Here is a 26142-nt window from a genome sequence, read left to right as displayed (position 1 = left end):
TTGGGAAAAATAACCAACTATACATATAATATGATGGGGGCTAATTTAGCTACAACTAATTTTGTAAGAGATCTTGGAATCATAGTGGATAGTTCTCTGAAGATGTCCACGCAGTGTGCAGCAGCAGTCAAAAAAGAAAACAGGATGTTAGGAATCATTAAAAAAGGGATAGAAAATAAGATGAGAATATCTTATTGCCCTTATATAAATCCATGGTATGCTCACATCTGGAATATTACGTACAGATGTGGTCTCCTCATCTCAAAAAAGAGATATACTGGCATTAGAAAAGGTTCAGAGAACGGCAACTAAAATGATTAGGGGTTTGGAATGGGTCCCATATGAGGAGATATTAAAGAGACTGTGACTTTTCAGCTTGGAAAAGAGGAAACTAAGAGGGGGATATGATAGAGGTATATAAAATCATGAGTGGTGTGGAGAAAGCGATTAAGGAAAAGTTATTTACTTGTTCCCATAATATAAGAACTAGGGGCCACCAAATGAAATTAATGGGCAGCAGGTTTAAAACAAATAAAAGGAAGTTCTTCTTCACACAGCGCATAGTCAACCTGTGGAACTCCTTGCCTGAGGAGGCTGTGAAGGACAGGACTATAACAGGGGTTAAAAGAGAACTAGATAAAATCATGGAGGTTAAGTCCATAAATGGCTATTAGCCAGTATGGGTAAGGAATGGTGTCCCCAGCCTCTGTCAGAGGGTGGAGACGGACGGCAGGAGAGAGATGGCTTGATCATTACCTGTTCGTTTCATTCCCTCTGGGGCACCTGGCATTGGCCACTGTTGGCAGACAGGATACTGGGCTGGATGGACCTTTGGTCTGACCCAGTATGGCCGTTCTTATGTTCTTATGTCAATTAGAGAAATAGGGGGATCCAGAAGAAGCTGTGAGATAGGCAGAGATATGAGGAAGTTGGAGGTTCATCAGCTCAGGGCTCTGAAATTACATGAGCAGATACAGGAAGCAAGAGAGATGGGAGGAAACAACCCACTGAAAGAGCTATCAGTAAGGTAAGAAAAAAAAATGGTCAGAGCAAGGAAGACAAAAGCAAAGAGAGTCTTAAAGTCACAAGTCAGAGACAGAAGAGACACAGGAGAATGGAGAATTGTTCTCAATAATATATCCATCACTAGAGTTTGTCCAGACTGGGGGTGCACCCTGTTTGCTCCCTCAGTGTAGCCGCACACTACGTTGGGGGCTTTGCATCCAGACAAAGTTGTTTACACAAGTGACATCAATGAAAAGCAGGGATAAGTTGCACGAGGGAAATACCAGCTTTGGCCCATCTACACTAGGAAGCACCCTTGAGGAAATACACAGATGGCTCTAATCCAGACCCCATCCCAGACAAAGTCCTAGTCCAGCACAAAAATAGGGGAAAAAAAGGAAAGGGTTAGTTCAAAGCCTTTGAATTATGTCAGGTAGCCCATACCATTTGTCACTGCAAGCTTTACAGTCAGAGGTGGGCTGCTATGTCATGCTCTGATTTGCTAGTTGGGGATATTGCAAGTGGAGAGGCTTAAAAAAAAAATCAGACGGCTTCAAAATCCTCTGAAATCACTATCATGTAGTAATGCACCACAAGTGACTGTTGCCAAATAAGTGACAGCATTTTCACTGGATCATGCTGACCATCAGCCTACAAAATTCCAGACCTGATTAAATAAAGGAGGCAAATCTAAAGCTCTCGTTTCCATTGCAGTGTAGTCCTTTGATACTTAGAGAAACTAAACAATGGTGACATTTTTCCCTGAAATTGACCTCCTTGGTTCAACTACAGAGAATTAAAATGATAGCAATTTCTTCATCATAATCTGTTTGGTAGTAAAATGAAAGCTAGATATAGAGGGAAAAGATTTGTATCTGCATCACAAATGGAAGCTAGGAGAACTGGAAAGAGGCCAAGAGCTTAATGAACTACTGGTTCATTCCCTGCTTGAATTTACAGTTAATTCAAAAAGTATTAGCAGGATGAGCTTTGGGAGTTTCTCAGAGACCTCTCCTAGCAGTTTCTCTTCTGGAATTAGTAATGGAGAATACAATTTATATCCACTTGTCATTTGAAACAAACAGTTGTAGGTTGTGAGGTGCTAAGTCATGTAATTGTTCACAAATAAATCGTTCCCACTGGTTCTGTTAAACTAGCTCTTTGGTGCCATTCCATACTTCTCACTCGTATTTCCCCTGAGGTTCCTCTGGAAAATAGGGGACAGCATGTGGTACATTTATATATCCAGAAACAGCTCTCTGAGCTTGTTGTCAGCTGGATTTTTACTCTAGGAAAATGAAAAACCTGGAAGACACCGTTAAGGTTTTATTTCACCTCAAACAAAAATGGAGCAAAAGTGCTACGAAGCAGGAGACAAAGACATATTGCTTTTGCAATGGAAGCAACCTGCATGATGCAAATGCAAAAGTTTGAAATCACTCAAAAAAGGTCTAATAGTAACAAGGACAGAGCATGTCATAAGTAAAACTTGCTCTTTTGGGAAAACAACAACCCTTGTCTACCACTTCCAGGTTCTGGTAGTCAGAAGATCAGGGTCACCCCAAGCACAGGACTGGGTCCCTGACCATCTTGCTTAACAGTTATTCTTGAACCTTTTCCATGAACTTACTCAATTCTTTTTTGAACCCTGTTACACTTTTGGCCATCACCACATCTCATGGCAATGAGTTCCTCAGGTTAGCTGTGCATTGTGTGAAAAAGTGCTTCCTTTTGTTTGTATTAAACTGGCAACCTATTAATTAGGTGGCACCTGGTTTTTGCATAGTGTGAAAAGTTAAGTAACACTTCTCTATTCACTTTCTCCACCCATTTATGATTTTATAGACCTTTATCATATCCCCCCCATAGTCATCTCTTTTCTAAGCTGAACAGTCCCAGTCTTCTTAGTCTTTCCTTCTATGGAAGCGGTTCCATATCTTTGATCATTTTTGACAACTTTTTCCTGTTTTTTACTGGACTCCGTATTCAAGGCAAAGATGGGCAATAATTTTTGGGGGGGGAGGGCGCTATTCCAAGAATTTGGTAAGTGATCATGGGCCACACACTTCCATGGTATTAATGGAGGAGGTGCAGGACCTGGATTGGAGGCTGGATACAGAAGGGAGCTCAGGGTAGGGAACTTGGGTGAGGTGAGGGGATGTGGAGTCTGGAAGGGAAGTTCAGTGAAAGGGGGGAGGGTTATGCCCTGGAGCAGGAGAATGGGGTGTAGAGTCCAGGAGAGGGCATGGGTGCAGGAGAAGATTCTGACGTGATGGAGGGATGCAGGAGGGGGTGCAAGGTCTGGGAGGGGGTTTTGACCTGGGGCAGGGCACAGGGGGTTGGGTTGTGACCGCAGACAGAAGGAGGTTGTAACTTGAGGCAGGGGATAGGGGTGTAGGGGTCTAGGAGGGAGTATGGGTGTAGGAGAGGATTTTGACTTGGAGAAGGGCTGCAGGAGGGGGTTGTGACCTGGGGCAGGGGTACTGGAGGGGGAGCAGAGGGGTTGTGGGAAAAAGTTGATTATCTAAGCAGCCCCAGCCAGCAGCACCCTAAGGCAGGCTCCCTCCCTGAGGCTCCCCTGGGCTGCGGGATGCTGCCAAGCCTGATCCAGCCTGTGGGACATTTTTTGCCCACCCCTCATTCAAGGTGTAGCCACATAGTGGATTTATATAGTGGCATGATGATTTAGGGATCCTTCAGTGTAAAATGAATCTCCAGTAATGAAAATCTCATTTACCTTCCCAGGAACTGTACTTCGCCTCGATGATGGTGTGGAATTGACTTGTATTTCCCCGTGTCTCCTTCTGGTCGAGTCACCGAGTAGCCTGCATACTGCACCCTGTATTACAAAGATCAGACTGACTGCTGCGTTTGCTCCAAATTCAATACTTGCTGAGACTGAACAATCATGAGCTGCAAAAGACTTGTCTGCAATAAGTACGCGTTTCCATCAGCTGGCTAAATAGAGTGGGAAGATTTCAACCCCTTCAGGTTTTGGGCCAACTAAGCTGCTTTCAGTAAGTTTTAGATGAGCAGTCAAACTGATCCTCAGATGAACATCAACATAAGAAATAATTCCCAGGGCCAACAATTTCACAAAGTTGCTTATGGCGAGAACTGTTTCCCCTCGTTCTCTGGTAGCTAGCAGCTTCCAATCAAATTTGCTTTAACAGATTGGAATCAAACCTCAGTCTTTCCATTTACCAGCACAGCCTAAAGGGGGTTAATTGTCTTCCCTTTTCCCTCTCCTCCCGCATCTGAAGAGGGTATGGAATAGCTCCAGCATCAATCCACACTCTCTGTGTAAAGCCCTCTTCAGGCAAGGGCAAGGCTGGAGATGTCTGCAAGCTGCTCAAAATTAAGGCTTTAAGAGGACAGGCTTAGCGCCTGTTCACAGCAGCAGGTAGAGCACCCATGCTATTTTTCTCCCACTCAGAATATGGCCAGCAAAACCCTGAGGAGATTCCACAGTCAAGAAGCTGGGCGCGGGCACTGCATGCACAAGGAAATACATTCCCAACCCTTATGCCAGCACATTCCTGTACCAGGCCAGCCACTATCGTATTGTCAATAAAGACAGTTTGTACCACATTCATCAGGTGTTGGGAGTTAGACAGTCCTACGAGAACCCATCAATGAACAGAAGAATCATACCATTTGGAAGTTTGCATGGAAGCCCATCCACTCCCCATCCCTTGGGAAGTGGCCTCAGCCTGTCCACCCCTGCTATCTTTTGCATAGTGGTCTCCGACAGTCCACCGCCCACCGCCCCCCCATCCCTTGGGAAGGGGGCTCAAGCCAAGACACACATCAGTACCTGTTCCAAAGGTCGTCATCCTCTCCGCCCCAGCCCCAGAATGCATTAGGAAAGCCATTGATTTTCCGAAACTGTTCCACTGTTAAACCACTCACTCCACCAAAGAACTCATTATAAGGGAGCCTAAATAAAAGAGAGTGCATTAGTCAAACTTATGTAAACGGCATCACAGGTCAGGGCTGATGCAGTTGCCTGCTCACTGTCTGTCAGAGCAGCCATTCTCCTAGATGCGACTGAATTAAGCCTTGAGTTGTTGGGTTGTTTGCCTCTATTTCTGCTATGTTTAGTTGCACAAAACCTGGAAGCCAAACTGAAATTCATCTAGTTAAAAGCTAGTTATTGCTCTTTATCCATTATTATATAAAGGGAGAATATAGATGCTTACAGATACATATATTTATCCAGCTTGGCTGCAAAGTGTCTTGGCATCTGGCCACATCCATAGTAGTTACGGTCATTTTCTGGTATATGGTCCACATCATGAAAGATCAGACAATCCCAGTCCAAGTCCTTCATTGCTTCCTGAAAGCCAATATTGAAGAGCATGGCACGATTGAATGGTTGATTACCAGCCTAGGAAATAAGAGTTATTTCTCAGGAGAAGCTCAAGATACAATATATATTTAAAATGTACACACCCACACCCCCACACCCACCCACCCCACATGTTTGGAAGGCGGTTATTATTCTCAGGGCCTTCTTACACAAACTCAAGGAACAAAACCCTTTAGATTCCTGCTTTTGTAACCCTTTTGTCCTGGTTTAACAATAGACATGTGCGCTAAACAACCATAATTTATTCTAAGACACTTTAATTTCCCAGAAGCTTTCAGGCAGTGTCTGCATCCAACATGACATTCAGGTGAATGGCGTATTATGAGAAAGTAGATATTGAACACATAGCCATGTTCGACAGTAACCTTTGAAAGCCTACAGTATGTTATCTGCCTAACAAACAAAAACAAACACAGGGCACACCTTGGAGATTTTCCATTATTGTGCAATAACTGAGGGCAGAAGGTAGCAAATTGTCTTGTATACACAGGATTAATTGCACAGCAATCAGTCACACAACAGCAAGTTTCTCCACTGGTGATGGATTAGCCCCTCCAAATAAGTTGCATAAGCATGGGAAGTGACTCACTTGCTCAATGACATAAAATGCGAACTGTAAACGTTGGCGCTGCAGCATTGGAATAAGGTGCCTGAAGAGAACTGGAAGATGCTCATAGCGATTGCGGAATGGTATCAAGATTGCCACCTACGAGATGGAAGACATCAGGTAGTTATTACTACATCAGGAATCCATCCTTCACTTTAGCAGCCTCAAACCATCAGCTCAGGGCTCAGAGTACCTGAAGTCATATGTATGTGTGTTTACAACCAGAGGACCACAGACGATCTAACTCTTTTCTTGGGGCTGCCATGCAGGATTGTTTTATAAAAACAAGGAGTCTCGTGGCACCTTAAAGACTAACAGATTTATTTAGGCATAAGCTTTGGTGGGTAAGAACCACTTTGTAAGATTGTTTTACAGTGCTACATGGAGTACACAATTGTGTTAGCCATTCACTCATGTCTTCCTTATTTTGTGCTTTATAGTATTCTAGCTTTTTTAAATATATACTATTTTGGAGAGAGGAAATTTCTTTCAAACCTTACCTAAGGCCATGTCTTCATTAAATGGAAGATTGATGCTGCCACGATCAACCTTCTGGAGTTTAATATAGTGGGTGTAGTTAAGACCCACTAAATTGAACTCAGAGGGTGCCCCTGTCAGCAGCTAGTATTCCTGCTTCTGTGAAAAGGGAAGCCAAAGAGAACATTTGGTCCTGTCAGCCTCCTGCTATAGGGATGATAGGGAAACACAAAACAAGGTAAAGTGACTCCAACTACTTAATGTAACTGGAGTTGTGTATCTTGAGTCAGCCTTCCCTTTTAGTGTAGACCTGGCCTAAATTTCATGCTGAGTCAGAGCTGAAAGACTGACTGCCCTAGAGACTTAAATCCTCTACCAACTGAAAAGGTAGCATGATTCTCCTATAGCAGTGGTCTCCAACCTTTTTAACTACAAGATCACTTTTTCAATTTAAGTGCAATGTAAGATCTACCTCAAATCCAAACAGCCTTGCACCACTTCCTTCCCGCCCCTTCTTTGAGGCCCTGCCTCTGCTCCACTCCTTTTGAGGCTTCTCCCTACTCGCTCCATCCCCCTTCCTCCCCCATCCTCACTCACTTTCACAAGGCTGGGGTAGGGATGTAAGTGACTAATAGACTATCTGATAAATCAAAAGCTTATCAGATAGTTGAGGGACTAGTGATAGAAATGTAGCCGTGTTAGTCTGGGGTAGTTGAAGCAAAATGCAGGACAATGTAGCACTTTAAAGACTAACAAGATGGTTTATTAGATGATGAGCTTTCGTGGGCCAGACCCACTTCCTCAGATCAAATAGTGGAAGAAAGTAGTCACAACCATATATACCAAAGGATACAATTAAAAAAATGAACAAATATGAAAAGGACAAATCACATTGCAGAACAGAAGGGGGATGCGGGGGGGGTGGGAAGGGGGAGGAAGGAAGGTAAGTGTCTGTGAATTGCTGATATTAAAGGTAGGGAGAGTGGGATGTTTGTGAGTTAATGGTATTACAGGTGATAATTGGGGACTAGTCGCTCCCCTTCCCTCCTCCACTTTCCTGCCTCTATGAGAAGCAGCAGCCAGTGCTAGAGGGAGCTGGCTTAAAAGGCAGTTCTCTCCAGCACCAGCTCCATGGGGGGCAAGGGGATAGCGAGAACTGGGTGCGAGCCAGGAATCAGCTGATTCCCAGCCCATGCCTAGTCCCAGATGCGCCTCTGCTTTTTAAATGTATTAAGAGCCGACAGGTATTAAGTAGGTATTAAATGTATTAAGAGCCAGCTGATTTCTGGCTCACACTGGGTATCCCCTGCTGTGCTTTAGCCTTTTAAATGGATTAAGAGCCAACAGACTCTTAATCCATTTAAAAGGCAGAGCCAGACACTTCCCAGAAAATCCATCGACTAGTCGATTAGTTGATTAAACTAAATCTAACATCCCTAGGCTGGGGTAAGGGGTTGCAGTGCAGGCTCTCTTCTTGAGTCAAGGCGTTTGGAGTGTGGGAGGGGCTCCGGGCTTAGCCCAGAGCAGGGGACTGGGGTCTAGGAGGGGTTTCAGGGTTCAAGCTCTAGGAAGGAGTGCAGGGGGACTCACATCTGGGGCAAGAGGTTGAGTATAGGAGGAGGTTCAGGGCAGGGACGGTCAAAAACCAAAAAACAACACACTTTGCAAGCAGTTGGGCTGGGAGACGAGTGTTGGGCTGGGAGACGAGTGTTGGGCTGGGAGACGAGTGAAGGACAGTGTGTGTTTGTGAGAATGACAGACAGACACACACACACACACACACACACACACACACACACACACACACACGGTGTGAGAGCAACAGAGATTTACATTGCCAAGCTCCCTCCATCCCCGTCTGTGTGGAGATAGTGATAGAAATGTAGCCGTGTTAGTCTGGGGTAGCTGAAGCAAAATGCAGGACAATGTAGCACTTTAAAGACTAACAAGATGGTTTATTAGATGATGAGCTTTCGTGGGCCAGACCCACTTTCTCAGATCAAATAGTGGAAGAAAGTAGTCACAACCATATATACCAAAGGATACAATTAAAAAAATGAACAAATATGAAAAGGACAAATCACATTGCAGAACAGGAGGGGGATGCGGGGGGGGGGGGGGGAGAGGAAGGAAGGTAAGTGTCTGTGAATTGATGATATTAGAGGTAGGGAGAGTGGGATGTTTGTGAGTTAATGGTATTAGAGGTGATAATTGGGGAAATTATCTTGGTAATGGGTGAGATAGTTCAAGTATTTGTTGAGTCCTTTTTGGAAAGTGTCGAATTTTAACATGAATGACAGTTCAGAGGATTCCCTTTCAAGTGCAGATGTAAAAGGTCTTTGTAGCAGAATGCAGGTGGTTAAGTCATTGAGAGAGTGTCCTTTGTGGAGATAGTGTATAGAAGTGGAGTGAGTAGGGACACCCTGACATTAGTGCCCCCCTTCTCTCTCCCACAGCCTGCACAGCAAGCAGGAGGCTTCCAGGGGAGCAGCTCCTAGGCAGAGGGCAGAAGCAGCATGACAGTGTGGGGGAGGGGCAACTGAAGTGCCAGCAGTTGGTAGCTTCCTAGCCAAACCAGTCAGGATCACCTGTCAGAGGCTCTAAGATCTACCAGTAGATCCCAATCTACTGGTTGGTGACCACTGTCCTATATCAGAGGGGTAGCCGTGTTAGTCTGAATCTGCAAAAGCGACAAGGAGTCCTGTGGCACCTTATAGACTAACTGAAGTGTAGGAGCATAAGCTTTCGTGGGCAAAGACCCACTTCGTCAGATGCATCTGACGAAGTGGGTCTTTGCCCACGAAAGCTTATGCTCCTACACTTCAGTTAGTCTATAAGGTGCCACAGGACTCCTCGTCACTGTCCTATAGTATACTGTTAATGTGCCTCCACGCAAGATACATTTATTGTCTTCAAGGTCCATGTTACCCTTTATTTTTCTGGGCTAATTCTTGCACAAAATCAGTGGTAAAGTTAGTGATCTGGATGCTTGTCAGCTAGGAACTAGACTGAAACTAATTAATTATGCAAGCCACTAAATAATCTGCACACAAGACACTTCAGCCATCATCAGCTGAGCTGGATTTGAACTGGTATGTTTCATTAGCAACACACAGTCCTCTCCAAAACTTTCTTATAAAAGAAAAGAAGTGCTGATCCATCAGTCACTAGCTAATAGGCTCCTGAAGCTACTGGTTTATAGAGGACTACTGTAGCTAGACAAAAATTAGGTAAGTTACAGAAATCCATACATTATCTGTGATGCAAATCAAGATATTTTTCTGTGGAGCAGCAAAATGTAACTATAGTCCAGTTCTGGCCAGTATAATTGTTTGCACTCCTTCTTACTGAACAATGGCATCACATTTTAATGTAGCCTATGGATGTTTTGAGGCTATAGTTTACCTTCCAGCGAGGCAGGCAGTCATCAGGTTTCCAGTGGCCTCCTAGCTTGATAGCTGGGTCTTTTGAGAATAATTGATGGATATCCTCCATTCTGATTTCACTCATATTTATATCAATTGGGCCCTCTGTGTACACAATGGAAAGAAGAGATCAATATTTCAGACTCAGCAACAGAAGGTGCATCGCAGGTTTCCCACACACTTCAGTCTCGGGGGCCTATCACAGTGTACATGCTTCTGAGCATTTCACTTCTCACACTTATTATTAGGGCTGATTGCAAAATGTATCTTTTCCTGTCTAGTATCAAAAAACTGAACAGAGAAAGTTGTTACAGTACCTCATGATCCCATTCCCCTCTATAAGACGAGCTCCCTGGTCAAACCATCTCCCATGATGTACCATGATCTTCCCTCTTGAAAGAAGGCTGTACATCACGGGAGACCCTGGTTGTAGTGCATAATAAAAGTTGTCATCTGACTGGGGAGCCCAGCCTTCGGAAGAGAATGGGAACATGCTGCTGCAGTGCCTTATTTCCAAATACAAATTATGGAGATTCAACAACAAAAAATATCAAAGTTCAGCAGAAGGACACTTCTCACAGAAAACTTTTGTTTTGTCAAAAGCCAATTTTCCATTTGAAACAATTCTTTCCTGACTTGCATTAGCCTTCCCAACATGGCAGCTCAGTCATAATTTTCTGATAATTGCGCAACAAAAAGACACTTCTCAGTGAAATTCATAATAGGATGTTTTAAGAGGATGTTTTGGAGGACCCATTTATTGTATTCCACTGCTCTGTTTTCTGGATTAGGCCAGGATGGCAAATATTGCAGTAACCTCCATAAAGAGAGGTAAGGAGCAAGCATTTCTATCATTCCCTATCAGGCACTACTGATGCTCAGAAGGACCAGCAAGCATCACAAATTCACGTTGCGCAACCTTTTGATTAAAATTTGACAAGTGACGGATTCTTGATTTAAAAGGAAAAGTGTCTCGCAGAGATTGTTTACCAGACTCCCAAAACCAATCAACGACTTCCAGCATTTGTGCTTGCAGAACAGCATTTCTATTCATTCCCCACCCATCTAACATAATTAAAAAGAAGACGCAAGTCAGGAGGCAGAAAAACATTATTAGAATACATCATCCAAAAACATGCAGGGACAGACAACAAGGACTCTGGAGCAGTTAGATAAAGCAGCGAAGATACCCCCACATGTGGGTCTGGGAGATGAGGCTATTCTAGTTATTGGCATAGCTGCCTACCTCCCAAAGGCTATAGTGTACACCACACTTGGATGGTGAACCTGTAACAAAACAGAATGCTCTTCCTACCTCCTCCCATTCCCATAGGAAACAAGGTTCTTTGTAAATTGTAACCTGGAAGGAGGGGGCAGGATGGAGGTGGAGAATAGGGAGGGGAGGAAGATAATGAGTCACAGCACTACTCACTCATAGAAGGGAGTCTCTCGGGACAGGTATGGTTTGGAAAGTAGGTAAAATCTTCAGGAAGAAAAGTTGTGGTTTGCAGAAAGGTTTCACTGTGGTTCAAATCAAGAGGATAATCTAGGGAGGGGAAAAGAAAAAGCTACTTAAGCTACACAGATTTTTCCAATAGTCTATTACTAAAAAAGCCATTTAGCTGTCTAATTTCAAACTAGAATGCACAGACGGGACTTCAACTGCGGGTCAGGATGCATCATTTTCATACTGCTTTATTCCTTGATAGGTCATGATCACACGAAATGGCTAGGCCAACAAACTTTAAACAGACAGTGCACACTTGGCAACAAGTGGACATTTTCAAACTGTCCCAATATTTCTTCTAGGCAGAACAGCCCTAGGCTGAAAAGACAAGAGATACACATGGGCCACTTTCTGTAGAAGGTTAGATTACATTAGCATAAGGATCCAACCTGGTTTTGCAACCTATGGATAATTTGAACGGCATCATTTCTTCTTAGAAAATATCAGGTGGAAGCAGTAGATTAGGTGAAGGAGCAGCTCTGCTTGTGCCACTCCTTTCTCAAGAGCACACATGCTAACTTCATCTCCAGACCTATCCTCCAAGCCTGGCAACTTCTCTCATGAATGTAAGATTGCATACAGTGCTCCCTGTAAGATGTGCACCCGGGCAGCCACCCAGTAAAAAAAAAATCCAATGTTAGGAGTATCTTTGAGGCTGACACTTCAGCAAGCCATGACAGTATCCAAAGAGCATGTTTCTCCAAATATTTCTCAGTTAAGTATAAACGCATTCATCACTTTGTGAGTTTCATTTATTTTAAAGAGGTTCTGTAAAGGTCTCCAAGAAATGTACTTTTGTTTTCTGCAGTCATCACATACTCCAGTCTTTTCCTAAGCATTTCAGAAATAGTCACTTTAGGCAACTGCTAAGATTAAAAGGGAAGTTACAAATGCTTTCTACCCTTAGGAGAAACTTTTAAATTATCTGTAATAAACATGACACCTAAAAAAAAATCACAATATTGTACCTCTTATAAGTTAAGGGTTTGAGGATCAAGACATTTTCAGTAGAATCTACCTTTTGAATCCAACGTCATCTTACTTTATAATGCCTCCTTACCCCACTTAAAGTTATGGACAAGTCATTCAAAACCTCGCAAAGAAACAGTTCCCAAACTGTATTAAGTGCTGCCAACAGTCCCTATCCCAAAGAGCTTACATTTTAATAAAGGCTATACACATACATTGCACATACAAGTACATCACATGATCTGTTAACATCACATGGTTTGAACGGATATTCTTCCTGGACATTAAATTCACCTGGATAACTATTTTATAAGTGTATGTGTATGGGCGTGGGGTAATTAATTTTTTAAAATAAACCCCCACAAATTAAAAAGCTGTGCTAATATCTAATTTGTCATCTATTAATATCATTTAAATAATTGAATATAATGTTGCATTAATGAACCCTAATTTTAATTAAAGGGGCTTTCCTAATTATATATGTAACCCCCTTTTTCCTCCTTGGGTTACTCAGGAGCAGGTCACACACGTGTGCCAGGGGCCTGATGTTTTTAACATAAAAGGAGATCCTGAGTATCCCAGCGGTGATGTTTAGTTGGGGATTCCCTGTCCACCCCCTTGCTGCAGTTCCTTGCTCCCTAAGAATAGACAACGGTGGTATCTCCACCTGGCTGGCCCTGTACACACTTAATGGTGTGCCTTGGGAGCCTCCAGGAATAAAATTATTCCAGCACTAATCTGGATCTAACCCCAGGACAACAATTATAAATAATATACATCTAATTGACTACACAGAATTAACACACCTTTACTTAATTAAGAAAACAGGGTTTAACAGCTTAACAGTGAATACAATTAATCAAATACACTGAAGGAAAGGGAATGTATCTATCGTGCATTTGCCCTGACGCCACTTATCCCACCCCAGAGCGTGCACTCCTCTGGAGTCAGAGTCCCAGACGCTTGCGTGGATGCGCTTGAAGGTCTGCAGCTGGAATGGAGACAGCCCTGTGCAGGTCCTGTGTGTGTTAGTCCAAGCTAAGCAGCCAGCTGCAAAATCTCTCTGCCTCTGGAGCAGGCTCCATCAAATACCAGCAGCTCTGGTTCCCTGGGCTGGACACTCTGCCCTTCTTTGGACCAAGAGTTACTGTCTCTCTCTCTCTCTCTCTGAGGTCTGTCCCAGGCAGTACTTTCCCAAAGAGCCCATTTACTCACAGCCTCCTCCTGTGTGCCGGTTTTTGTAGTCCTTCTCAGCCACAGGCACAACCAGAGTCTCTCCCCTCTAGGGCTATAGCAACCTCTGAAACAGCCTGCTAGATCCAAGCCCTGCAGACTCTTACTCCCAGGCTGTAGCTGCAACACAACAGCTCCTGGACCGGATAAGGCCCCTCCAGAAAGAAGCAGCCTTAGAAGTTTCAGTTAATTAAATCGGCGCTTGTTAAAGATTGTTTATTACTAACAATTACTCAAATTGTACCTTGCTGAAGAAGTGTCAATACAGATACATGGCTGAATGAAGGTCAGCCTATTCCAAAAGGCAGTGAGGATTATAGATAGTATATGACAGGGGTTGGGAACCTATGGTTTGCAAGCCATATATGGCTCACAGTTTGAGTTCAGCCCCCCTCACAATGGGGGGCCCATGCTGGCGATCCAACCTCACGCCCCTCGCAAGACTGGAGCCAGCGCCGGTGGAGAAAGGAGGGTGGAGAAAGCCCAGAGCCTCGCTGTGCGATTGGGGAAGAAGCGGAGCCTTAAAAGGCTTTGCCTCTGCGCACTCCCCTGCCTCCTCCCTCAACTGGAGGAACAAAGCAGCACACAGACACACTTCCTGCAGGCTTTTCCAACTGCTTCATTGCTCAGAATCCAGCCAATGGAGCAGCAGGAAGCCATGCCTGGGACAGGAAGCTTGAGAGCAGTGCGGGGGGCAAAAGCAGACCCAGCCCCCATCTTGCCCTTGAAGGACCTGCTGCTGCCATGGACATGTCCCCACTGCTCCACACACTGCTCTGCCCCCACCTCGCGCCACCGGCACCTTACACTTGCACCAGCCGGAGAGCCCCGTGGGGCTGCTGGAGTCCATCATTGGCCTGAGCACCTTCTTCCTGGTGCCAGCAGGCTGGTTCCTGGACAGCCTGGAGAGCTACAAAAAGCATGACTGAGCTGGCCCGTTCCTATCCGCGCCTGAACCTTCCAGCCAGACTCTCTGCACTCTTGGTGAGGCATGAGCTCCATTCTACACTCAGGCCTTGAGCTGCTACCTTATTCTATCTCCCATGTGGAACAGCGGCTGGCTGCCACATGGGTGTGACTTGCATCCGTTACAATGAATAAATACCGTTACAGACACTGAGGAAAAAAAAAGTAAGTGCCACCCAGATCCTGCCCCCTTTGCCACCACCTGCCCCCCCTGCATAGAGAGACCCTACATCCCCAGCACGCTCCTGCCCGCACCTGCCTCATTCCCCATGGCAAGACACCTACCCTCCAGCCTGCTTCTGCCCATCTCCCCTGACCAGACCCCCTATTCCAGCCTGCTCCTGCACCCTTCCTCTCACCCAGATCTGACATCCCCATCCATATCCCACTCACTGGCAGCTCTGTCCCACACTCTGGACACCCTCAGTGCCTCATATACCCCCAACCTAGACTCCTGCATCCCCACATCCCAAACTCCCTGTCATAAGATTGACAGAAGACAGTCTGAATGTGTGCATGAAGCTGGATTTGACCATTTATGATATAAACTTCCAAGAAATGTGTGAAAAGATGCAGCAGCAGAAGTTCCATTAAAGTCTGTGAGTACAATGTATCATTTATGCTATTATTAATCATGTCAATTATCAATAATATTAAGTTGTCTATTTTCAGTCATGCAAATGGGCATTCTTATACAACTCTTTGCAGACCACTTGTTCTGAATTTTGATGTTGTTTGGCTTTTGGGTTTGAAAAGGTTGCCAACTCCCGGTATATGCCAATGGTTTTCAACCTTTTTTAATCTGATAACTCCTAAAAAATTTCTAATGGAGGTGTGGAAATTCATCTTGTGGTCTGCAGACTCCTAGCATAGAAGCCTTAGACTGAAATCTGATTTAACCAAATTCAACTATAAAGGTGGCACATGCTTGGCAGAGCATATGACACACTTTGAGAAAAAGGATTAAGCTGTAGACTACTATGGTAACAATATTTTGGGGGTTTGACCTGTAGGTGGGGGTATTTACATACTTGCTGATTGATCAGAAAAACAGGATGCCTTTTCTGGGATCTGAAAGCTTATTTTCAATGTGACCTCTCCTGGGCCCCTTTGACAGACTCTTCAGACCACTGGTAGAAAACCACTGGTATACCCCAATGAACACAAAGCCAACCATGTCTCCAGCTTGACAGGTTAAAACTGTTTGCCTTCTGTGGGATCCTGTTACTACACCAGGGTGTTTTATAATAAAGCTGTTCTAAAATTATACCACTAAAAGTGTTATGATAGGGAGAAAAGGTGGTGATTTGTCTGGATCGACTTCAATTGTGTAGTGCAAAAGCTTGATTTTCCACCAACCAAGGATAACATTTCTGTTCTTTAAAAGCAAACTGCAGCAGAGCCAGAAGATAATGGAGATCTCATTTATTCAGGCTTTGAATGATCACATTTAATTGCCTGTGACAGCTGTCTTTACCACATTAGCATTGCAGATCAGCTTGGTTTTGTAATGGTCTTCCATCAAATAGGATTCGATTGTGTGTGGTCCATAGTGAGTCCAAATAGCCTAAGTATTTAATGAGCTACCTGTGGCTTGGCTAATTTGAGAATCCATTAATGATCAAATGGTCAACAATCAGACTTTATGGTAGAAAAGCTTAAAAAGGGTGTAACCAAACCACCACAGCAACTCCCACTCCCTATGTATAAAGGTGAGGCAGAGCGAAGACCCTGAATTTTATTCATAAAAATAAACATTTGTCTTGTAACACTCATCTTCTTTTGTTCTCACACTGAAACCCAGTAACAGAGGGATTTACCTCAGAAGGTGGGAGTCTTGTCTGAGACTCAGTGACATTGCTCCAGCCCGATACTGCATTAACGTAACTGGAGACTTTCCCAACAATGACTCACTTGTTCTGTGTTAACACTGAAAGGAGCAGTTTCAGGAGGACATCAGTTTGCCTAACTCTTAGTTCTAGAGAGAAATGCCTCCAGCACTTCATTATAAATAACCATTTACATTTATCCGGTAATTTCTACACTAGCTATACTCTTCTCTCCAAACCAAATAAACTATAGAAACAAAGGGAGTTTTTTGCTGGTATAAATCTGTCTATGTACAGCAACAATTTTGCTGGCACAGCTATGTCAGTCAGGTGCAGGGTATATGTGCATGTGACCAAATTAGCTATGCTGGTTAAAGTCCTAAGTCTGAATTCTTTATATAGCCAAGAGAACAAGTGACACTATATTACCTAGACCAGTGGCTGGCTCTCAACCTTTCCAGACCATTGTGCTCCTTTCAGGAGTCTGATTTGTCTTGCATACCCCAAGTTTCTCCTCACTTAAAAATTACCAGTTTACAAAATCTGACTTAAAAATACAAAATGAAACAAAAAAGCACATTATTACTGAAAATTTGTGTACTCTCTCATTTTGACCATATAATTATCAATAAATCAACTGGAATATAAATATTGTATTTATATTTCAGTGTATAATATAAAAGCAGTATAAATAAGTCATTGTATGAAATTTTAATTTGTGCTGATTATGGAGCCTGTTGTAAAACTAGACAAACAACCCTAAAGTCCTTGTGTACCTCTAGTTAAGAGCCTCTGACCTTTATCCTATGCTTCCCCCCTCCCTACCTGGGTGTGCATGGATCTTCTGAATGAAACCCAGCCACCGGGTGCTGACAGCCGCTAGCTCTTAAATATACAGCTTGCCCCTCCCTTGACAAGCCCACTCTATAGTTTGGGAACTGCTGACCTAGACCAACAAGAAAATTCTATTTTCTTAAATCTTGGTTCTCCTTTACTCCAACAGGAAAGAATTTCTCTGGGTGTAAGAATTAAGCAAGCTGTTTTAGGAGGCTCTCTCGGCAAACTCCAGTTTAGGGGAGTGCCTTCTGGGAGCTGGAAGGGATGGAGCCATAGCAGCAGTGGAGGATTAACACACAGGCCTAAGGGGCCAATTTGGGGGTTCCTGCAGGAGCTCCAGAACTTGTACAGAAGTGGGGGTCCCACTGGCACCAGAACTGTGGCCCCACCGCCTGCTCCTTCTGTTTCCCCAAAGACCCCACACTCTGGCCAGGCTGAAAGCAGGAGCCAAGCTGGGGCAGAATGAGCATATATCCTAAAGGGAAAATGGGACACTGAACCCCCACCTCCAACCTCTGGAATGAGTTGACCCAACATCCTCTTTTCCCCTCACCATAGCCCTGCCGCTTCATCAGGTGGCAAGAGAAAGTGAGACAAATGCCCAGTTCTGGTTTTTTTTTAAAAAAAAAAGCAGAGTGTTTAGGGCTCGGCTTTAAAAGGCCACTTATCCACCCTAAATAGGCCGTATCATCACCCTCAGCTGTGGAAAAAGCTGCCTCAGGAACCCAGCTGCAGTGGGAGCCCCAGACTCTCCACCTTGCTTGGGTAGGGTACCAAGTAGGGATGTAATAGTGTAGTCAATTAATTGATAAGCAAAAGCTTATAGATTAATACTATAAACTACAACACATTTCTCCCCACCCCACCAGTACATTTTTTAGCAGGCTAGCCAGCAGCCCTGCTCACGCCGAATCCAAGACCTACCCCTGCTGCAGTTCTGCATTTATAGTGTATTAGCAGCTAGGTGCACTGGCTGCCAGCTATGCCCCTGGGGACTATAGAATAGCTGAGTATCTGATAAGAATTCATAAGGTTAATCGACTAGTCAATAAACCAATATTAAACATTCCTAGTACCAGGTCTCTGACAGGAAATCATTGCCTGTGTCCCTGCCCCCAGGGGATGACGCCCTGGACAGAAGGAGCATCTGGGCCTCCTCAAAGCAGCCTAGGTTTCATGAGCAACTCTTAGCAGTGGCTGTCTCTGACAGGGGTCCCAAATGTTCTTTGTGCCCAGGTCCCCAATAAATCTTAATCTGTCTCTGCATAGCATACAATAGCTGTAGCAATGTCTGAGGAACTAGCATCAGTTTGGCTTGGGCTACCTACATTAAAAACAATTAGGATAGTGGAAGTAGTGACAGGCACCTAAACTCCCTCTCTTCTGGGCTGCAAGTTTTGTTTTGTGTCTCCCAGGAGTATAATGTAAAATTGCAACACTTGTCTAAAAGAAAAAAAAAGATACAAGGATGAAGACCAAATTAAGAGAACTGACAAGAAAATTTCCTGTGGAGGACTTAAATGTTGACCACTACTGTAAGAGGAAGTTAGGCATGTATGAAAAGCAATTTGGTTCAAAGGGATCATTAAAAATACAGAAGTCATATATCCAAAGCTCTCAAACCAGCATTACATTATTAGAGGGAATGCAGTGTAACAGTTTAAAACAAATAGTCAGCGAGCCTGGAGTCAGAACCCCTGAATCTACGGCAACTTCTGAACAATAAATAAATAAACGTAGGGCAACTAGCTCCTTTCATGCACATGAACAATGGAACTCATAAGCATTTTCACACAAATTTCTATTAACCCTTCAAGGTGTCAAAATGTTATTTCACATGTGCTGCACACAGATGTAACACACTGGATCCCTAGAAAGTAGATGGAAGAGAGGATGCTACCCAGAATTCATTCTTGTCTTATTTTGTAAATATCTCAAAGTTACTTAAGGCATCTCAGGAAGGGGGCATGTAGAGGAAGATATAAAGGCAAACTCTTCTCTTGTGTCTATCCATGCATTCAGTTCCCTCAAGAATAACTGATTAGACTGAGTCACTTTCCAAAGGTAATGGGAATTCTAATCAAAGTGACTTAATTACTAAAAATATACCTGAGTCATTCATACTGCTGTTCCTCTTGGCATAGGCACTGCGGACCACCTGCTCATAAACCTGAGCTCCTATTGTTCTCATATTCTCACGAATCATGATGCCTTGGGCTTGCATCATGAAGAGGTAGGTGTTCACTGCAAGAAACAACCAGAGACATTAAATTAGCACAAATTTTATCGGTAAAAAACTCAAATCCTTAAACCTTTTTGGAACCATTCCTAATTCTGGTTTTGTTTTACCTCCATTTCCTTGTGCTAAAAAGTTATTTGGAGGATACATATGCAAGTTCCCCAATGTGAGATGGGAAAGATCATACAATTTCACAAAACTATATCAAAGGCATATTTCAAAATATATCTGGCACAATCAAAGGAATTTAAACTTTAGTCCTGAAATGCGTTTACATTATCAACTTATAATATTTTCATAGCAAGTAAATTAATAACTTATTGCAACACAATATAACACTAGAGGTAAATGAAACAATGAATTCACAGTAATGTGGATCTTTATGGCTCTGCCTGAAAATCTAGTGAACATTTCTGGCTGTGGCAAGGAAATAAGGGTCTCAGGAATGAAGACACTAAGTGTCAGAGGAATAAGGATATCCAGGGTATTACAAAGCCAGCTATTTGCTGTTTGGCTCGTTGTGGGGCATGAAGTCCATTTCAGGACTCATTTACAAGGAGACACAGGGAGTACTGAAGTTGTTTTTGGAGAATGTGATCCAACATGCGGTTACTTACACTGAGAATGCAAGTGGAAGACAGTGACTGCTATGGGCATAGTTTATGCACTGAAGTACCAAGTTGGTACTTTGTATGGATTTGGAGACTATACCAGTAATTCTTAAATGAACCTAAAATTGAACCTAAACCATTGTAGTCTGAGTATCACTGCTCTAAACTTTGCAGCCTCATCTTCGCTTTGAGCAAAATTGTATCTAATCAGCATCATCTCTAATCTATTTCTCAACACTTCCCAAGGTGTCACGCCCTTATTTCAAGAGACTGTTTTCCTTATTAGCTTAGCAGCCCTGAGTGAGACGTGTCTTCCCTTGAGACTGGAATATTCCTACGTTAAGATCATTACTCTGTTTTACTTCTGCGCCAGAAGACATTCACCCCTTTTACCCTCAGAGAAGCTGCTGGACAGCACTTTGGGGATGAAGCATTATGCAAAACCCATGTATTTGCTGTTCCCAACCCTTTAATTAGCTTTCTTGTGGGCTACAAAAAAATTTTCACTAGTCTTTGCATTGTCAGATCGTCCATTCTCTTCTGCCAGTTCATATCACGATTAAAAATGAGATTTAAAATATCTGTATTTATTTTGGGGATTAACTGGAGTGAAAAGCTTAGACTATTTTAAAATAGAGGAAAACTGCAGAAGGTTAAATAAGTCCTATTCAGGTAAGTGATTACCCCTGAAGCAGTAAATAGTTAAAATGGAAAAACTACAAGGAGAGATGAAAATACTAATAAGATGGCTTCATTCACTAAAAATGCAGCTCTCAGCAGAGGGGTGAGCAGTAAATCAAACATAAAACCTCTCAACCCAAGGATAAGGATCAAAGAACATAAATTTCTGTAACAAGCAACTTTCTATAGCAACATGCAGCACAAAGATTTAAGCACTTGAAAAACAAAGGTTGGCTCATACCAGGAACTACAATCTCCAAAGGTTGTTATGCACCCACTCAGTCAGAGAACCCAGGTTAAAAAGGTACTCCAGGACAGTGGTTTTCAATCTTTCCAGATAAGAGTACTTCTTTCAAGAATCTGATTTGTCTGGCATAACCCCAAATTTCACCTCACTTAAACTATTTGCTTATAAAATCAGACCTAACACAAAAAAGTGTCATAACTCTCTGTTACTGAAAAGCTACATACATTCTCATTTTTACCATATAATGATAAAATAAACTGGAATATAAATATTCTACATAAATTTCAGAGCAGTATAAACATGCCTCTGTATTTAGTTGACTGACTCTGCTAGAGCTTTCTATGTAGCCTGCTGTAAAACTAGGCAAAAACCTAGAATGATCACTAGTCACCAATCAGTTGATCATGACCAACTAGCCAATCCTGGGAAGTCTCCCAGTTGATTGCAATCTCCAGAGGTGGAGCAGAGCTGCTGCTAGGCAGGCTTCCTGCCTACCCTGAACCCACAATGCCAGCACATCCTCTGGAGCAGCCAGCGCAGCCTTGTGTGTCTGGAAGGGAGGGGCCAGAAGTTTCAGTACATTGCTCCGGCCTGTAAGCACTGACCCTTGAAGCTCCCATTGCCTAGGAAGGGGGGATCTGAGTGGGTGGTGCCAACAAAGAGGGACAGTGTGCAGAGCCAGAGTCCCCTGCCTCCCATCCCTGGGGCAGGGTGGCTCCTTCTGGGAGCAGCATGAGACTGGAGCAGGCAGGCAGCCTGCTGTAGCTTCACCATGTCACTGACTGGGAGCCATCTACAGTAAGTGCCACTTGGCAGGAGACCACAAACCAACACCTAGCCTCCTCTGGAGCCAGTATCCCGTGCCCCCTCGTGCATCCCAATCCACTGCTCCAATAGGACTCCCTTCCCAGAGCCAGCAACCCATACCTTCTTCTGCACCCCAAACCCCAGCCCTGAATCTCTACTCAGCGATCCTCTCAGAGCCAGGACTTCACACCTCCTCCTGCATCTTAAGTCCTAGCACCTCATATTCCCTTCCTGGACCGCTACACTTTGCCCTAGCCCAAAACCCTTTCCTGTACCCAAACTCTCTCCTGGAGGTTAGAGCCATTACCCCCTCCTGCATCCCAACCCCTTGCCCCAGGCTCAACCTGGAGCCCCTTCTCATAGGCGAACCCCTTGGTCTCAGCCTAGAGCCTAAACCCCCTCCCAAACTTCCATCCTCTGCCCCTGCTTGGTGAAGGTGGGTGATGGTGGGGGAGAGCGAGCAATGGAGAGAGAAGGGATGGAGTGAGCAGGGTGGGGCTTCAGGGAAAAGTAGATCTTGGGTTGTCTTTCTGAATTTAAAGTGATTTTAGGCATAAAAAGGTTGGAGATCACAGCTCTAGATCGGCTGATGAACCCCTGGAAGATCCTCTGCATACACATAGCTCTGGTTGAGAACCACTTCTCAAAGACACTGCACTCGCATTCCCCATACCCAAGCTGAGGGTATGTCTATACAACAAGTATTACAATGACCCAGCTGCAGCACTACAACTATACTACTGTATTTTTCAAGAGGCGGTAGTTATGTTGATGTCAGAATTCTTCTATGGACCTGGCAGCTTCTACAGTGGGGGTTACATCAACTTAACAGTGTCTCAAGGGGCATGACATTTTTCACAACCTTGATCAATGTTACTAGTTTAAACCCATGTTTTAGGTATTGAGCTGGCCTGAGATAGCTAATTTGGGTGTAAACTATCCTGTGTCTTTATGTTTAAAAAAAAAAAAGGTAAGACAGTTTTGGTCATACAGACTTTGTTTTCTTTGAGTTACTTAGAAGGAAAAGAGCAAATAAAAGTTAATGTTCAAAACCCTGTGTAGATTACAGATAACAGTGAAGCATAAAAAGGTTGCTCAGTCTAAATGGGGCACATGTTTAATCCACATTTTTGTTTTACTGATTAAGATTTTGTCGTGCTGATAAAATCATTCATGGTCAGAAAAGCCTGACTACAGGCTGAACCTCTCTAGCCCGGCACACTTTGGTCTGGCAACATCTGTGGTCTGATATGATTTCAGTTAGCTGGATGTCTGCTTATCGTGAGTGCGGCCATGTTTCCTACAGTCCCACAAAGTTTGTTTACAGCCACCAGTCTTGGCTCAATGTTCTGTGGTGTTATTCAGCTCCACCTTACACCTAAATGTCTTCTAAGAGCCCAGTAAGCAGTGGAAATGTTGGTAATGCTGCTACATCGTATTGACTTCCCGTGGTTCATCAAATTCTCTGGTTTGGCACCAGTCAAGTCCTGAGGGTGTCGGACTAGAGAGGTTCAACCTGTACTATCATCAAGCAACTCCTTCTAAATTGCTGCCTTGAGGGACTGGAATACTCATGGGATTAATAATCTAAGTCTGTCACCTATAAATAATTGGTTCAAATACAGTAGCCAACGTCCTATCAGGAGTTGGGTCAATAGTAACCAAGGCCTGTCTGAAGAGGCAGGAAAGATTTTAACTCAAAATGGTCTTGTGCTTAGCCTAAGCTTTCTGAAAAGCATTACACTGTGTTTACATAGGCACTAAGGGTAATGGGGATTTTTGTTTTGTTTTTAAAAAAAGTTCAACTACCTCACCTGAGCTAATTTGACCTTTTCTGCCCTTGTAGATAGGGCCCAGAAGTAGTTATTAAGTAATGGCTCTTAAATACCCTGTGTAAAATGAATTTGTGTGGCCCCTCCCAGATTAGGTAACCATATTCAAGACCACCATAACAATTGGCATTTTGCTGACAGTGTCTATGCAGAGAACAAGGAATGAATGGACCCCACAAGAAGTACATTTTCCATACCCCAGGATGAGCTAAAGTCCAAAAGGAATATTTATTTTTCAGAGTAAAGAATCCTAAGCCAGAAGCAAATGACATTAAAACTTTACAGCTGAAACCTCACACCCAAAGTGAAACCTCCACTAAATTAATTTGTCAACTATGCAAAAAGCGAAATGGGAAAATAAAGTGCCTAAATAATTGCTGTCAAGTTCTAATAAACTAACACTACTACTAAAGACCATTGTGTCAGCCAGACTGACCATGGCTGATTGAGCCAGTTCTGGGAACTTCATTAGACACTGTCATGTAAATCTACAAACCTCCAGGGTAGGTGGGCAGGCAGTGCCAAGCAGGATCAAGGAATGCAAACCCTTCACACATCAATGGAGAGTGTAAGCATGGTGTGCTGGGGTGGTTTTGTCCATCCTGAGCATGCAATGAGGCTGTGTAGTGTGTATATATAATGAGCAACTTCAGGAAGGAAGTCAAACTACTTTATGCTCAGGATTTGGCACTGACAGCACATACAGAATGCCTATAGCTGCTCCATGTCTCTCGGCAATGTAGCAATCATAAGAACAGCTATACTGGGTTAGACAAATACCGGTAATCCATTTAGCCCTGAATCCTGTCTTCCAACAATGGCCAATGACAGGTGCCACAAAGGGAATGAACTAAACAGAGACTCATCAACAGGGTGGATAAAATCAATAATTTAAAATAAATAATTTTTAATTTAAATCAATAATCTAATCCACAAAATACTAAATTTCATTTAAAAATAACACAATCAAATCATATCACACTCACCTACATTTACAATAGGGATGTGAACAGGTAACTGGTTAACTGGGAGCAGGAGCTGGTGTGGGACTGATAGCTGCAGCCCCAAGCATGGGCTCATTGGTTAACCTTCAGAGTTACGTGCAAGGCTCCCCCTGCTGCTGCTTCTGTATCAGAGGCAGCAGCGCAAGGGGCGGCCGGGGGGGGGGGGGGGGAGGGGAGAGAGCAGGCAGGATCCAGCATGCATGGGGAGCCAGCATGAAGGGGCAGGCAGCAGCAGCCCCAAGCGCAGGGGCAGGAATGGGATCCCAATGAAGCTTGACACAGGTAATGAGTATTATGTACTATTTCCTAAATTAATAAATATCAAGTTATCTAAAAAACTTACACAAGTATTTTTTAAAATGCTGTACTAAGCTGTAAATTAACATGTTTTAGTCATCAGATTTGCACCATTGTTTGAAGAAATATGTGAAGAAACTTGATTTAAAGCAAAGATTTTTTTGGTAATTTAAATTACCTTAATTTAAATCAATCCACTCTGATCCTGAAGTGATCCATGCCCTGTAGCCCATAGCTGTCCTATGGCTTTGCTTGCTTTCCTTGCACACAAGACCCTTTTCAAGCTTAACTTACCTAAGCAAGAAAGCTTTTTGGAGACTCTAGAATCTATTTGTTGCAAGAGAGAATAAAGTCTTAGTTAAGACCTGTTTTAATCATACTGAACCATTAAAGGTAGAGCCCTGCACTCATACCAAATCTGTATCCACATCCATATCTGTATCTGCAAAAATGAGCCACAGATATCCACATCCATATCTGTGGATGCAGATACCCATGGATATAATGCCAATATCTGCATGTTTGCAAGGTTCCAGTGGGTGGTGTGTACCCTAGTTCAACTTTCTGCAGTAGTGTAGGCATAGGGCCAATAATTTGTTGGCATCAGCAAGTTACATGCAATAAACTAAACAACAAACAAATAACAGCAATAAACTAAAAATGCACAAAAGCTGCAGAGCAATAAGCAAACGATTTGGTGGGTCTTCACTTGACTTGCTAAATCAATCTCAGAAGAGCCATCTCTGTTTTAGTGTACAGGTAGCCTAGTAGAGCCGTTACTCCAGCATGCCTTATACTCACTGGAAAAATACTGCAGAGGTTTCATGAATAGTAAAAACAAACATTTAGGACCCAGTGCTTACTCCCTGCTTAAGACAGATTTGTCTAGTTTATTGAATATTCTGCTTTTTATCCCCCTCTTCCATGTAATAGGCTAGGTACATAACCTAGTAAGATAAGACATTGTTGATGTTCATGAGATTGCAGCAGGAATCTTTAGATTGTCACAGAAGTTACCATTTCATAGAAAACTGAAACAAGAACAAAAACAAGCTTTGTTTTAATCTGACATGGTTAACCACCCGTTCAGACATTATCCCCTTTGATAAAATGAATACTGAGATACCTGTCTGGAGAAAAGGATGTAATGCCAATGTGCTATATGAAAAAAGCCACAATAGTTACCTACCACCTAAT

General features: G+C 43.3%; 1 protein-coding gene across 1 annotated transcript in view; it reads right to left on the bottom strand.

The window, feature by feature from the left end:
* The window catches only part of B4GALT5 (beta-1,4-galactosyltransferase 5), a 75484-nt gene that overhangs the window by 5861 nt on the left and 43481 nt on the right, over nt 1-26142 (bottom strand). The window contains exons 2-8 of the mRNA XM_075901224.1: nt 19337-19471; nt 11319-11432; nt 9867-9991; nt 5967-6083; nt 5208-5395; nt 4823-4945; nt 3743-3844 (exon numbers count right to left, since the gene is read on the bottom strand). Coding sequence (XP_075757339.1) covers nt 3743-3844; nt 4823-4945; nt 5208-5395; nt 5967-6083; nt 9867-9991; nt 11319-11432; nt 19337-19471 — 904 coding nt within the window. The remainder of the gene's footprint in view (nt 1-3742; nt 3845-4822; nt 4946-5207; nt 5396-5966; nt 6084-9866; nt 9992-11318; nt 11433-19336; nt 19472-26142) is intronic.

This window comes from Pelodiscus sinensis, chromosome 18 (genome assembly GCF_049634645.1).
Source record: "Pelodiscus sinensis isolate JC-2024 chromosome 18, ASM4963464v1, whole genome shotgun sequence".
Taxonomy (NCBI): Eukaryota; Metazoa; Chordata; order Testudines; family Trionychidae; genus Pelodiscus; species Pelodiscus sinensis.
This window is presented reverse-complemented; position numbering and strand designations above follow the sequence as displayed.